At 48.6% G+C, this 11,869-nt stretch overlaps 2 protein-coding genes across 2 annotated transcripts; both read right to left on the minus strand.

Moving 5' to 3' along the window:
* Positions 1-958: 958 nt before the first annotated feature.
* Positions 959-8,189, minus strand: LOC1276039 (intraflagellar transport protein 172 homolog). The gene is made up of 4 exons (XM_555970.2): positions 7,756-8,189; positions 5,652-7,690; positions 5,250-5,590; positions 959-3,840 (listed from the first exon to the last, which is right to left on the minus strand). Exons 1-4 carry the CDS (start codon positions 7,792-7,794, stop codon positions 1,034-1,036), a joined length of 5,226 nt encoding a protein of 1,741 aa, XP_555970.2. The 5' UTR covers positions 7,795-8,189; the 3' UTR covers positions 959-1,033.
* Positions 8,190-8,282: 93 nt separating this feature from the next.
* LOC1276040 (regulation of nuclear pre-mRNA domain-containing protein 1B) lies at positions 8,283-10,361 on the minus strand. The gene is made up of 4 exons (XM_555972.4): positions 9,929-10,361; positions 9,230-9,846; positions 9,014-9,157; positions 8,283-8,936 (listed from the first exon to the last, which is right to left on the minus strand). Exons 1-4 carry the CDS (start codon positions 10,077-10,079, stop codon positions 8,781-8,783), a joined length of 1,068 nt encoding a protein of 355 aa, XP_555972.2. The 5' UTR covers positions 10,080-10,361; the 3' UTR covers positions 8,283-8,780.
* Between the last annotated feature and the right edge of the window lie 1,508 nt (positions 10,362-11,869).

Here is an 11,869-nt window from a genome sequence, read left to right on the forward strand (position 1 = left end):
TTTTGCATGATCCGAATATCCAAAATTACGCAAAAAATCTTTTGGTCAGGGTGCGGTCAGGGTTTTATGCAATTATCAGGGTGTTAGTATAATATGTCCTTTCCGAGGATGATCAGTACATAAGGGTTGGTTCTACATGTTAGTATGAGTTTCTCATATTAATTTCGCTTTACACGTAGCGTATACCTGGGCTCTAGATTAGGGTGATAGTACACCTCGCGTATTTTTACGCTTATCATACTTGGCACGGAATTAATAATCGCATACGTAACAAACACCTTGCGCTTCATAGAGACTCTCAACATTCGGATTAGCATTACAAAAGTTCGTTCTGTTCCACATTTTTCATTGAAGTGCATGGGCATATGCCGGTCTCGTAGTACAGTCGTCAACTCGTACGACTTAACAACATGCCCGTCATGGGTTCAATCCCCAAACAGACCGTGCCGCCATACGTAGGATTGACTATCCTGCTATGGGGGGGAATCAATTAGTCACTGAAAGCCAAGCCCACAAGTGGGTACAGGCAGGCCTTGACCGACATCGGTTGTTGAGCCAAAGAAGAAGAAGAAGAAGCATGGGCAAGTGATACTTTGAGATCTGATGCTTGTAGTATTTTTGAAGTTATGGAAATGCATTTAACAATTTCGGCTGAGTAGTTTTGTATCAGATTTGAAGCAATAGATGCAAGATGGTATGTAAAACGTGATCCTAGAAACAGATTTGAGAACTGCGGTGTTCCTAGAGATTTCAAAGTTCGAGAAAAATCAAAATATTGAGAATAGATTTCCAGTCATGACAGACGACCTTAACCGTTCGTATTGGTTAATCGTGTTCTTAACTACATTTTCAAAATCAATTTCAGTGCAAAAAATATGAGTATTACATTTTGAATAAATATTTTGAAAGTAAAACATTAGTTTTGTTTTATATTGTTTTTGAAGCATTATTTATTTAAATTGTGACAAATTTAATGTTATACAATTCTAAATCAAAACACACAACGACCAACTACAATCCAACCGGTATCTCACTAACCGGATAGGAAGTTGGCCGGGCCGCACCACTTCTCGATGAAATCAATCACACCGGGAATGTCCGTCTGCGGTGCCATCCGGGCGGCCACTGTCAGCTTGCTCCACGCGTCCCGATTCGCCAACCGGTGTGTACGCTGAAACACGACCGGCTGCCTGCCCATCACCGGATAGCCGCTCACCAGACACGGCTGATCGGACAGCCCCAGACTTGCCTCGTACATGTTCCGATCATCAGTCGGCAGCGCCTGATCAACCTTCTGATCCATACTGACCGCCAGTACCCACTCACGGATTTCCTCGTGCAGCTGCAGTTCGTTCTTGAGATGCAGCTCGGCCGGAATCGGCACCGAGCTGGGAAAGTCCGTGGAAGAGAGATCCGAATGGTCCACCAAATTGCCCGAACCTTCCTCGATCGCTTCACAAACGTCCAGATAGTGGTTCAATATAACGAACGCTTCCGATTCCCGGCCCAGGCCACGCAAATCCATTCCCGCCTCGTAGTATCCCTTGTCGCACGGAATGATGTCCGTGTAGCGCAGCAAGGCGACCGATATCTTCACCGCGATCGACTGCAGTGCGGGCGCCTGCCGACACGCGGCCCGCGTTGCGTAGTAATGCCCAATCACTAGCAACTGCTCGAACCGATCGATAACTTCCGCCTCGCCCTGATCGGAACCGCGCAGTGCCTGCACTAGATTCAGCAGAAACGTGCGAACATTCTTCCAAACGGTCGCTCCCGCATCGGGCTCTCTCAGCGCAAAACACTCGAGCGCTATGCGGCTGTAGATGTTAAAGTTGGCCGCCACCGGTGGAACCCCGTGCTCGAGGTAAAGGTTAAGCGCAGCCACACAATCACCATCCCGGATCAGCTGCGCCGCGTACTGCGCCATGTACTTCTGCAGCACCGGCACACTGTGCTGCTTGGCCTTCTCGATGCACCGTATCCACTGACCCTGCTCGGCCAGCAGATCCAGCGCACCGACCATATCGATGTCGGCCAGCTGCTCCACGTTGCCCTGGTTGCGCAGCCGTGCCTTCTGCTGTGCCTCCACGTACACCACCAGCTGCGGATCGATCTCCTTCGCCAGCCGGCGTGCCTTTGCCCAGTTGTCGGTGCGGATGAACACATCGACCGCTTCCTGGGGCAGCTCCGCCGCAAGGTACAGCTGTGCCGCCGGCCCAATTTGGTTGATCTCGATCAGCCGTGGTCCAAGCTCGCGGGCCATCTCGATCGCTTCCGGGCCTTCGAGGAATTGGTTGCATATTTCGGCGGCACGGAGCAGCGCACGGGTCACCGTCGGTTCGTCGGCGTTCGCTTCGGTTATCTGCAGCAGACACTCCGTCGCTCGGCGAAACTCTTCGTTGCGGGCGTGTTCCGATGCTTTCTGGAGCAGATAGCGTGAGTCGGTCGATTCGCCCGTACCTCGGTTCATGCGAGTGTACAGCTTCTGCAGTTCCGCTACTGCGCCCGGCACGTACTCCTTGGCGATGCGCAGTGCATCCGCCACCATGTTGTACTCCTTGTAGTGTTCCAGTATTAAATCGGGTCGATCGGCACGAATCATCAGCGCTTCATATTCGGGATAGTTGCGTGCTTCCAGTGCACTGTTCGCTTGGCTTAGCAGCACCTCGTGAACGGCCTCCGGTAGATACTTTTCCGCAACCCGCAGGGCGGACTTCCAATCGCCACCGTGTGTGTGCATCATGATGGCTTCGCGCGGTTTGTTTGCGAGTAGGAATTCCGCCTCCGCCTCGGTAAACTTCCCATCATCCTCCAGGGCCATCGCAATTTTCAGATGCACATCGTCCGCCGAACGGCCACTCACCTTGCACAGCTCAAGGGCAAAATCGAATTGACCGGCCTCACAAGCGTACGCGATGCAGCTGTCCAGCAGGCTCATCTTCGTGAGCAATCGAGCCGCTCCTTCGATGGGCAGTGATTTGGCCCACATGAAGGCGACCTGTTCTGAGGCCGGCTGGCCACCCTTCTGCTTGGCGACACGGTGCGCTTCCTCCCACTTTCCGGCAGTACAGTACATGTGGACGGCAGCCTTCCAATCGCCCGCCGCCAGGAAGTGTACTTCGGCATTCTTAAACCTACCCTTCGATTCTAGCTGCCGGCCCAGGTTTAGGTGCGTCTGCTCCAGCAGACTTTTGTGATAGCGCTCCACTAGCCTTATCATTGAGTCGTACAGCTCCAGCTCCTTATACATGTTGATCGCCAAATCGGGCTCATTCACCGTGAGTAGTACACGCTCCGCATCCCGGTACTTACCCTCCTGCTCGAGTCCTTTCGCCAGCGCGACAAACATCTCGCGCACGTCCGCACCGGGCAGAAAGCGATCCGCAATGTCAAATGCTTTCTCCCACTGGCCGTGCTTGTTGAGCAGCTGTACCGCTTCCCGGTACAGCTCGGCCCGCACCAGCAGCTCTTCAGCCGTTTTCACGTCCCCTATCTGGCAGAGATGTTCCGCCAGCTCGACGGCATACTTTTGGATCTCTTCCGGATCGTCGACGACTTTGGCGATCTGTACCGCTTTGCGCCACTGCTTTGCACCGACCGCTGCTTCTAGGGCTTTCACTGTACAGCCCGCTTCGATGTAGTGGCTAATGGATGCATCTAGCTGTCGCTTGCCAACCAACCAGTCACCCCACTCCTCCTCAAGACTGGTTACATCGTCCGGTGTTACGTAGCGGGCTAGTTCGATGGCACGGGCGTAAGCACCACCCTTGCGGTACAGCGTAATTGCCGTTTGTTGCTGACCAGTACGGTTCGCGAGCTCTGCCGCGAGCTCAAACAATTCTGCAAGTAAGAAAATATAAAAAGAGGGTTTTAAAAAACCTAAACGTAAGAGGTAGAACAGAACATCATCATCTGTAGAAGTGGCAGTGGTTACAGAGCAGCAGTATCAATGGAAGAAGCAGTGTAGATGGCGTGGTACTCTCTCCATCTCTGGATGATGTTGTCATCGGCAAAAAGCACGCTATCAGCTGGCTGTGGTAGGTTGGGAATGGAATTTTCAAGATTTTCTAGAAGTTCTGGATGCAATAAGAACTTTCAAAGGCATAGAAACCTGGTGACATCCATCCAGTATGTAACAAGATTGACTGACTGGAATGCTCAAACTTATGTGCGTTTATATTTCTCAATGCTGCCTTTATCACCTACCCTATACCATGATATTGAGGGTTTGAGACGATGTTGGGTTTGTTGGAGGCGGTAAATCGGTAAAGTTCGTATCGTATCATCTGAGGTTAGACTACTCTTCAACATAAATCTGCTAGGTGATATGCGAAGCTAATGGCTGTATTCTCCAATTTTCTGGATAATATCGATATCTTGGGAAGGACGACTGCAGATGTATATGATACATACATAAGAATAAAGCGGGAAGGAGAATTAGACTGATAATCAATTGTGGCAACCAGGTGGTCCATTTCATATACGCGCTGACTACTATATCATCGTCATCCTCACTACTATGTCAGATTCTCAGATCATCGATTCCAATTAGGATCGTCTTCCTAGTAGCAAGGAATGACTATCATTTTGTGTGGTACTAATACACCTATACAGCTTACAGATGCCGACCAGACCGAGTAGGTGATTATGGCAGAAGAAAACGAAAAATAATAATAAGAATAAGAAGAACAATTTGTTAAAGGCATAAATCGTCTTGGAAAGCTGCGTATTAGCTAGACGCCAATATCGAGGGGGTAGGCAATACCTTGGAGCATTCGTAACTTCTGTTATAGGTAGCGTTATTCATAGATGAATTGTGCAATGGGGAAAAGCGTTTTATATGCGCTACACACTCTATTGATATCCAGAAACTTTCGAGAACTCATGAACTCATTTCGAGAACACTGCTTGCGTATTGCTCACGTCTTGGCTGTAATATTGATGGTGCAGATGTCCGCCAGGATGCATTGTCTGTGGTATATGTGAAAGATAGAGGAATTGTACCTCACTAGTCAGGTGCTCGTAAGCACCAGATGAAAATAAGATAGAACAGGACTTTCTGGATATTGGGTATACTTGGATACGGTATACTTGGGAATGGAAGAATGCAGTCTTGAACCTGGAGTAGCCTGAAGACAGTTTGGAAGTCTGGTCATATCAGTACGACGTGCTCAACCATGAGCGGGTCACCAAAGAACAATAATAATAAAAATAAATGCTTTGACCTTAATTTTTAATTATTCACTTACCCGCTTTAATCAACGACGCAGATACACGTGTGACAAGATTCTCGTTCGACAGAAGGTGCGGTGTCTTCAATGCCAGTTTGGCTGCCTTGACCGGTTTGTTCGCCTTCATGTACAGTGTCATGGCTTTGTCCTTCTCGCCCCGCTCCTCCAGCACCTCGCCCGCCTTCTCCTCCTGGCTTGTGGTGAGCAGAAACTCCATCTGTGCTTCCTTGAGCTCGGGCAGTCCATGGTACCCACGCCGCTCGGCTAACTTGATCGCATCATCCCATCGGCGCAGCTTCGTGTACATGGCCAGGGCAGCTTCAATGTCACCCTGCTCGATGTAGATGCGTTCAGCAGTTCTGGAAAAGGCAAATACACTTTCACTCAATACATCTTACTCTCCTGCCCTCCCAAGCTCACCTCAAATCCCCACCGAGCAGTGCCATCATGGCCCGCACCTCCGGACACGTCATACCGGGTCCGGTCGTTTCCTCGTACCGCTCGGCGATCTTGATCATCTCCCCCAGGTAGAACGTTTTCGACGCATTGCCAAGCGCCGCAAAGCAGCGCTGCGCCACACGCAGGTTCTGCTGCGCCAGCGCAATGTTCGCCAAATTGTGCCACATTGCCTTGGCGGCGGGACGATCGCCTAGCGATTCCAGATAAAAAATGGCACGCCCAAAGTCACTATCATTAACGGCCGTGCCGAACTCCACCAGTCCCTCGTCCAGCGGGTACACGTGCTCCGACGCAGCCTCCCGCGTAATGATCTCCGTGCGGCCATCCTCGCGCAGCACGTCCACCACGTCGCCCCGTACCGGCATCATCGTGACGTGCTCGGGCAGATCGATGTTATACCAGACGGCCAGATTGGTGTCGCTCTGCGCAACGGCCACATCGCTCGACGGGACCCACTGCACGAAGGCCACCTTCGCCAGCAGCGTTTGCTTCTGCCCGGTGCCCACGTCGACCAGCACGAGGCGCATCTTGCGATCGCGGAACAGCAGCTTGTGCCCGGTTTCGCTCAGCTCCAGCCAGTCGATCTTGGAATCGTGCGAAATCTGCGCGATCGTTGACTGCAGCATCAGATCGACCACGCACACCGTCTTCATGTCGAGCAGGTAGGCGAGCTTCTTGTTGTTGCGCGTGTTGCCCCGCTCGTTCAGCCGTACCGAGATGACGTGCGGATTGACAAACTCCGTCCGCACCGAGCCGAGGATGTAGTGTTCGCCGTACTCGACCAGCGACAGCTCACCGGCGTTGAAGATTAGCGCGACCGTGGGATTTTCGAAATAGAACCGTTCGTGGCGCCCGGTCGCAATCCAGGGAATTTCACTCGTCAGCGAACGGGTCAGATCACACAGGATCAGTGAGTCCTCCGTCCGGCCGACCAGATAGCTATCCTTGCCCATAATTCGAATGTCATCGATTTCGAGCCCGAGCTGCGATTCGACCAGCATCGTCGTGATCGGTTCGTGCAGCGAGCGCAACAACACCTGGCTGGGAGCGACGAACGTTAGCTCAAACTTGTCCTGCCATATCGTGCGCCTCAGGACCGACTCGTACGCCAGGACGGCGCCACACAGCGAGCCGACGGCCAACCGGGAGCCATCCTTACGCCAGCAGACGGCCGTTACCGTGTACAGATTGGGGATGGTTTTGCAGAGCGACTCGGCCCAAGCGTTTTGCCGCGGACTCCAGCTAAAAATGCGCAACCTATCGTAACTGCCCACTGCCACCGCCTGTCCGTTCGGGCTGGCAGCGGCCACGGTAAACTCTCGCTCCATCTCATCCCTTGCGTAGTCGAAGGTGCGCATGACCCGTCCCTGCAGATCGTAGAAGCAGATTTTTTTATCGCACCCTGCCACGACGATGCCACCCTGGGGCCAGGCCAGCGCCACTGGTGCCACCGGATGCTGTAGCAATCGTCCCGTCGGTTCGCCTGGCTCTTCCACCAGCAAAAAGCGTACCACCGAACCATCCTCATGCCCGGACAGTACGCCCGTGCCCTTGGTGTTCTGGGCCAGCGTCACAACCATACTGTCCGTCCCGTACAGTGTCTTTGATTTGTTGTTCTTGCAGTACAGCGAGCGTACCTTCCCGTCCTCCAGCCCAGCAACGATCAACCCACCGGCCAGCCAGGAGATGCAGGTAACGGCCGCACCCTGCGGGAATTTGTTGCAGATCACCTTCTTCTCATTCCACTGCTCGCCCAGCTTGTACACGTACACGATACTATCGCTCTGGGCCACCGCCAGCCGGCTCGAATCCGGGCTGAACGTTATGCCCCGGATGACGTACGAGTTTTTCATCGCATTTGGGTCGGCCGCTTTGGTGGAAAACTTGTCCCGCCGTTCGCCGTTTTCGTCGAACAGCAGGATGGTGCGGTCGGCTGTGGCCACCGCCAGCTTCTGATTGTTGGCGGACCAGCACAGTCCGGCCACCCGGTACAGGTGGTCCTGGGGAAGAAACGCAATGTCAACTTGAAAAATAAACATATTTTAGAAAAAGCTTTGTCCTTTACCTGTGCTTCAACGATAGTTTTCATGAATTTTAGCTGCATTATCTCACTCACAAATATTTAACTGCTAAGTCGCACACAATCAAGCACTATTCTTCTCGCCTTTCGACATTTGAATGTGCTACAATCGATTTTGCACCAGACGTTTGTTTGTTTGCCACTCTCACGTCGCCTAACAACGGCTGGCCTTGGAAACGGCGTCGGCAGTTGGAGAGTGAGAAGCAACACGTAGTTGGTTGGTTCGATTTAGCGCGCGAACGATGTAGCAACGCAACAGGTACGTGTTTGCCATTGCGCATGTGCTTGTGATTTACAGAATTGTACGTTTCTACGCACATTGGATGTTAAGGGTTAATTGTTTACGGTTAAAGAAAATGTTTGGAAACATAGATGAAATATGCGTAACTAGTAATGAAACATTAATTAATTCGTCCTTCATTATTTCCTACATTATTTGCTTTATGGCAAGTAATTCTTAAAAAATCACTTCATTTTTTCCAAACCTCGAAAGATTCAAACACAACTTTGGCTACAATTGTCGACTAAAACAGTCCTTTATTTGCCCCTTTTTTAGCGGATTCCTGAACAACATATCCCGCACCGAGGATACTACTATTGCAACAACATGTACACCGCAAACGCAATCCAGCTCATTTTGTACGCCAATGCCAAGCGTTTTGGGACCCATTCTTGACCAATTCGATTCGACTACTTATTATTTGGTTTCGGGGAGTCTAAGGGAGGGTGGGAGCTTTAATTCTATATTCAATTTTCCGACGTCGAATTCGGGAGGTCCCATTCCAGGAGGTCGTGTAGATTGCTTGTAGGGTTCGTTTTGGAAATTAAAATAAATGAAGAAAGCATGCAACTATATCCCTCTAACACACGTGATTAACACACGTACACGGGACCAAATTGATTGATGCTGAGAGTACGTATGATCCGCAACGCTCCAAATTCACCCAATTTTAGTAAAATGGGATTGGTTTCTCGTTTCGGCCGATCAGATCATCGCATATTCGTCGTAGTTAATGATGGTGTGCGTTAAATAAATCACCGGCCGATGGGAGCGGCGCCAAACCACCGGTCACATCCGGGAGGGACGTCAAGTCGGGCAGATTGTTCATATGGTTTCGTACCTCCTTTTGTACTTCTTTGATTTTGGATAGTTTGTTCTGGTATTCCTGAAAAGCAGTCATAAATAGTTTTTTTTTAATACGTGATTTCTGATATTTCTTCTCGATTGCACAATAATACGCACTGCTAGCCGGTTTTCGGCCTGCTGCTGAAGCTCCTGTTGTTCGCGCAAGAAATCCCTTAGCATAGTCGTCAATTTCTTCCGGTCGTCCATCTCCACCGCCAACCGTGCGTTGTAATCGTTTAGAATCTTTATGGCATCGTTTACCTGCAATGTGAAAACGGAGCAGCTCCGTCAGTAACAATAAACTCGGTTTACTCACAACCGAGCAATACTTACGTCTGCGGCAAGTTTCATAGCGGCCTCCTTGTCTTCCAGCTTGTCCAGTGCGGCTAGCTCGGACACTTCCGGTTTAAGGCTGGCTATTCTTTCTCGTACCACCGCATCGCTCGATGCCGAGTTTTCCAGGTCAAGAATTACCTTAATCAGATCCTCCGGCTCTGGCGGATCACCATCGGGCTGGTGCGGACTTAGCGTAATGTGCGTTTCTACCTTCCCGTTTACCTCCACCACCTCACTCTTTGCTTTCTTTTCCGCGCTGACGGTGGCTGGGCGAGGCTTTTTGGCGCCTTCACTCTCCGCCGCGCTGCTGCTGTCCCCCTTTCGCTTCTTATCACTACCGTTCACCTCCACCCGCGGGATGGTTTCCGTTCCGTTCAGTGCCGTCGAGTATTCTTTAATCTTAGGTTCCTCGTACACGCCCCGATCACACCAGATGCCGAGGATACGGTTGAGGCTGTTGATGGTTTTCGGCTCCGGCGAGGACTGGGCCACATTTTTGAACGCTTTTACCAACACGTGCTCAAACTCCCGGCCAAATTCTGGGCCCTTCTTCTTGCTGTTCTGTATCACATCGTTCGCCAGGTACATGAAGGTGAGCTTCTTCGCTGCTGGTGCTGCAAAACGATCAAATGCAGTCAGGCTTGAGCAAGGTGTCTCTTAAAGCTTGTGAGTGGCCGCCTCCCCCATAACACTTACCTCTCTGGAGCTCTTTCAGCCATGTTTTAACGATTATTGAATGATGCTTTCGGTGATGGATCAGCCACAGCGAGAGGGTTTGTATGCTTTGTTGGCTTTGATTGAGATCGAACAATTTCTTCACTAGTCCCGTCTCGGTGAACGAGGACATTCTTGCACCACCTGCAAATCGCACCACGTTTGGATGGGGAAAATGTGGATGTGTCCAAGCTGTGCCTTACCGGACCGGGGTCGTATTTGAGCTATTACTTATGTTATGATTAAGGCGTGCGGTAAACGATGACGAAACACGACAAATAATTAAAATGTCTCGTGCGTCCCCTGCGGTATCGTTCTTTCGAGACCCTTTTTTACCAAAACAAACGCACCGTGTTATTCCCCGGATAATCGGGTTTGATGCGCACGGAAGCTACGTTTAGGACATGCATTTGAAGTGTGTGTTTGACGTTTGGATAAATTGACAGTTGAAAATTGACGAAAACAGCGACCACTGCACTGCTACAGTGCAGTGCTTTTAGTTATGAGTGATTAGAAAATTTACCTTGAAGCTTCCGTTTTCCGGCATCGTATTTTGTTAATGTTTTTCAACTTCATAATTTTTTTTACCTTTTATTATTTTACATTCTTGTCTTTTTTTTTTCTTCTTCTTCTTCTTCTTCTTCTTCTTCTTCTTCTTCTTCTTCTTCTTCTTCTTCTTCTTCTTCTTCTTCTTCTTCTTATTCTTCTTCTTCTTATTCTTCTTTTGTTAGCTATTTCTTCTAAGGATTTATTTTATTTTATATATCTTCTACTTTATTATTATTATTATCATTATTATTACACTTTTTTTGCTTGTTTTTTTGCCTATGAAAATGTAATGCTCATCACATCGCCGCATTTTGGGAGCATTATTCGTACCAACTGTCTCAAATACACCTTACGCTCTAGATTGCGCTCTACTCTATTTCTATTCGTTGCTAAGATGAACGTGTCTTCTTTCTATAATGCTGTTTATCTTTATCTTTCTCTGTGTTGAATTTGGCACAATGTTTTTGAAACGATCCAAGTTTCATGTTAAGAAAACTATAAATTGTACCTCAATAAAAGTATGAATGTCCCATTATTATTAATAATTAACACTAAAGTGTAGAAGAATGAGTCTGATTAACGAAGTATCAAAAGTAATTAGATAGGAAATGCTAAAAAAATATAATATAACAAAAACATGTTTTTAATGCACTAACTCAAAAATAAAATTGACCTAAAAACGTGTATTGATTTGTTTTACTTTTTTTTATTTTAAAGGAACGGCTCCGGCCAAAATACTCTCCATTTTCATTCATATTTTTACAATTTTGCTCATATTATTCTTTACCATATTATTAAATTCTTCTTTAACTTTAACTAACTTCTTTTTCTAGACAGGATATTCTGCGCTAGTTGTCTGCCTTTTTGGGGTCAGCTTAAAATTGAAATATCTTTGTTTTATCGTGGGAAATCAAAGCTGATAAATTTTCTGTTCTTCTTGTCTCCATAAAAATTGTTTGCTTTGCTCTTTTTGTTGAACTGGACCGAATTTGAATTTATTTTTTTTGAAAATTTCAAATTGTCAAAATATAACCGATTCCATTTCTTTCTAGAAGAGAGTTCAAGAAGTATTCTACACTGGAAAATTTCGACGGCCAATGATCGAACATTCCGATTCCCGACATCAAGCATGTTTTGCATGTGTTTGTATTTCATTCACACAAACATCGATCCTCCGATACAGAACAACGCCAAGTGACACGACAAGGGCTGAAAGTAAAACCGCCGTTTGTCGCGATCATGTAGAGGCGAACAAACAACAAGCGGTCGCTGCAAGTCACAAAAACTGGTAAAACAAGCCTCCAACAGTCTGTGGGGTGTCTGTTGCGGGCATGAAGCATGACGAGACCGGTACCAAGGGGGTTGAGCCAACCC

The sequence above is a fragment of the Anopheles gambiae genome, chromosome 2, assembly GCF_943734735.2.
Source record: "Anopheles gambiae chromosome 2, idAnoGambNW_F1_1, whole genome shotgun sequence".
NCBI classification, from domain to species: domain Eukaryota; kingdom Metazoa; phylum Arthropoda; class Insecta; order Diptera; family Culicidae; genus Anopheles; species Anopheles gambiae.

What these genes read in the sequence shown, in the direction of transcription:
- LOC1276039 (XM_555970.2), bottom strand. Translation starts at nt 7,794, where the DNA reads ATGCAGCTAAAATTCATGAAAACTATCGTTGAAGCACAG. An exon ending in CTGCTCGGTGGGGATTTGAG is followed by an intron (nt 5,591 to 5,651) that starts GTGAGCTTGGGA and finishes TGCCTTTTCCAG; the next exon opens with AACTGCTGAACGCATCTACA. An exon ending in TGCGTCGTTGATTAAAGCGG is followed by an intron (nt 3,841 to 5,249) that starts GTAAGTGAATAA and finishes TCTTACTTGCAG; the next exon opens with AATTGTTTGAGCTCGCGGCA.
- LOC1276040 (XM_555972.4), bottom strand. Translation starts at nt 10,079, where the DNA reads ATGTCCTCGTTCACCGAGACGGGACTAGTGAAGAAATTGTTCGATCTC. An exon ending in GCTGAAAGAGCTCCAGAGAG is followed by an intron (nt 9,847 to 9,928) that starts GTAAGTGTTATG and finishes ATCGTTTTGCAG; the next exon opens with CACCAGCAGCGAAGAAGCTC. An exon ending in CTATGAAACTTGCCGCAGAC is followed by an intron (nt 9,158 to 9,229) that starts GTAAGTATTGCT and finishes TTCACATTGCAG; the next exon opens with GTAAACGATGCCATAAAGAT.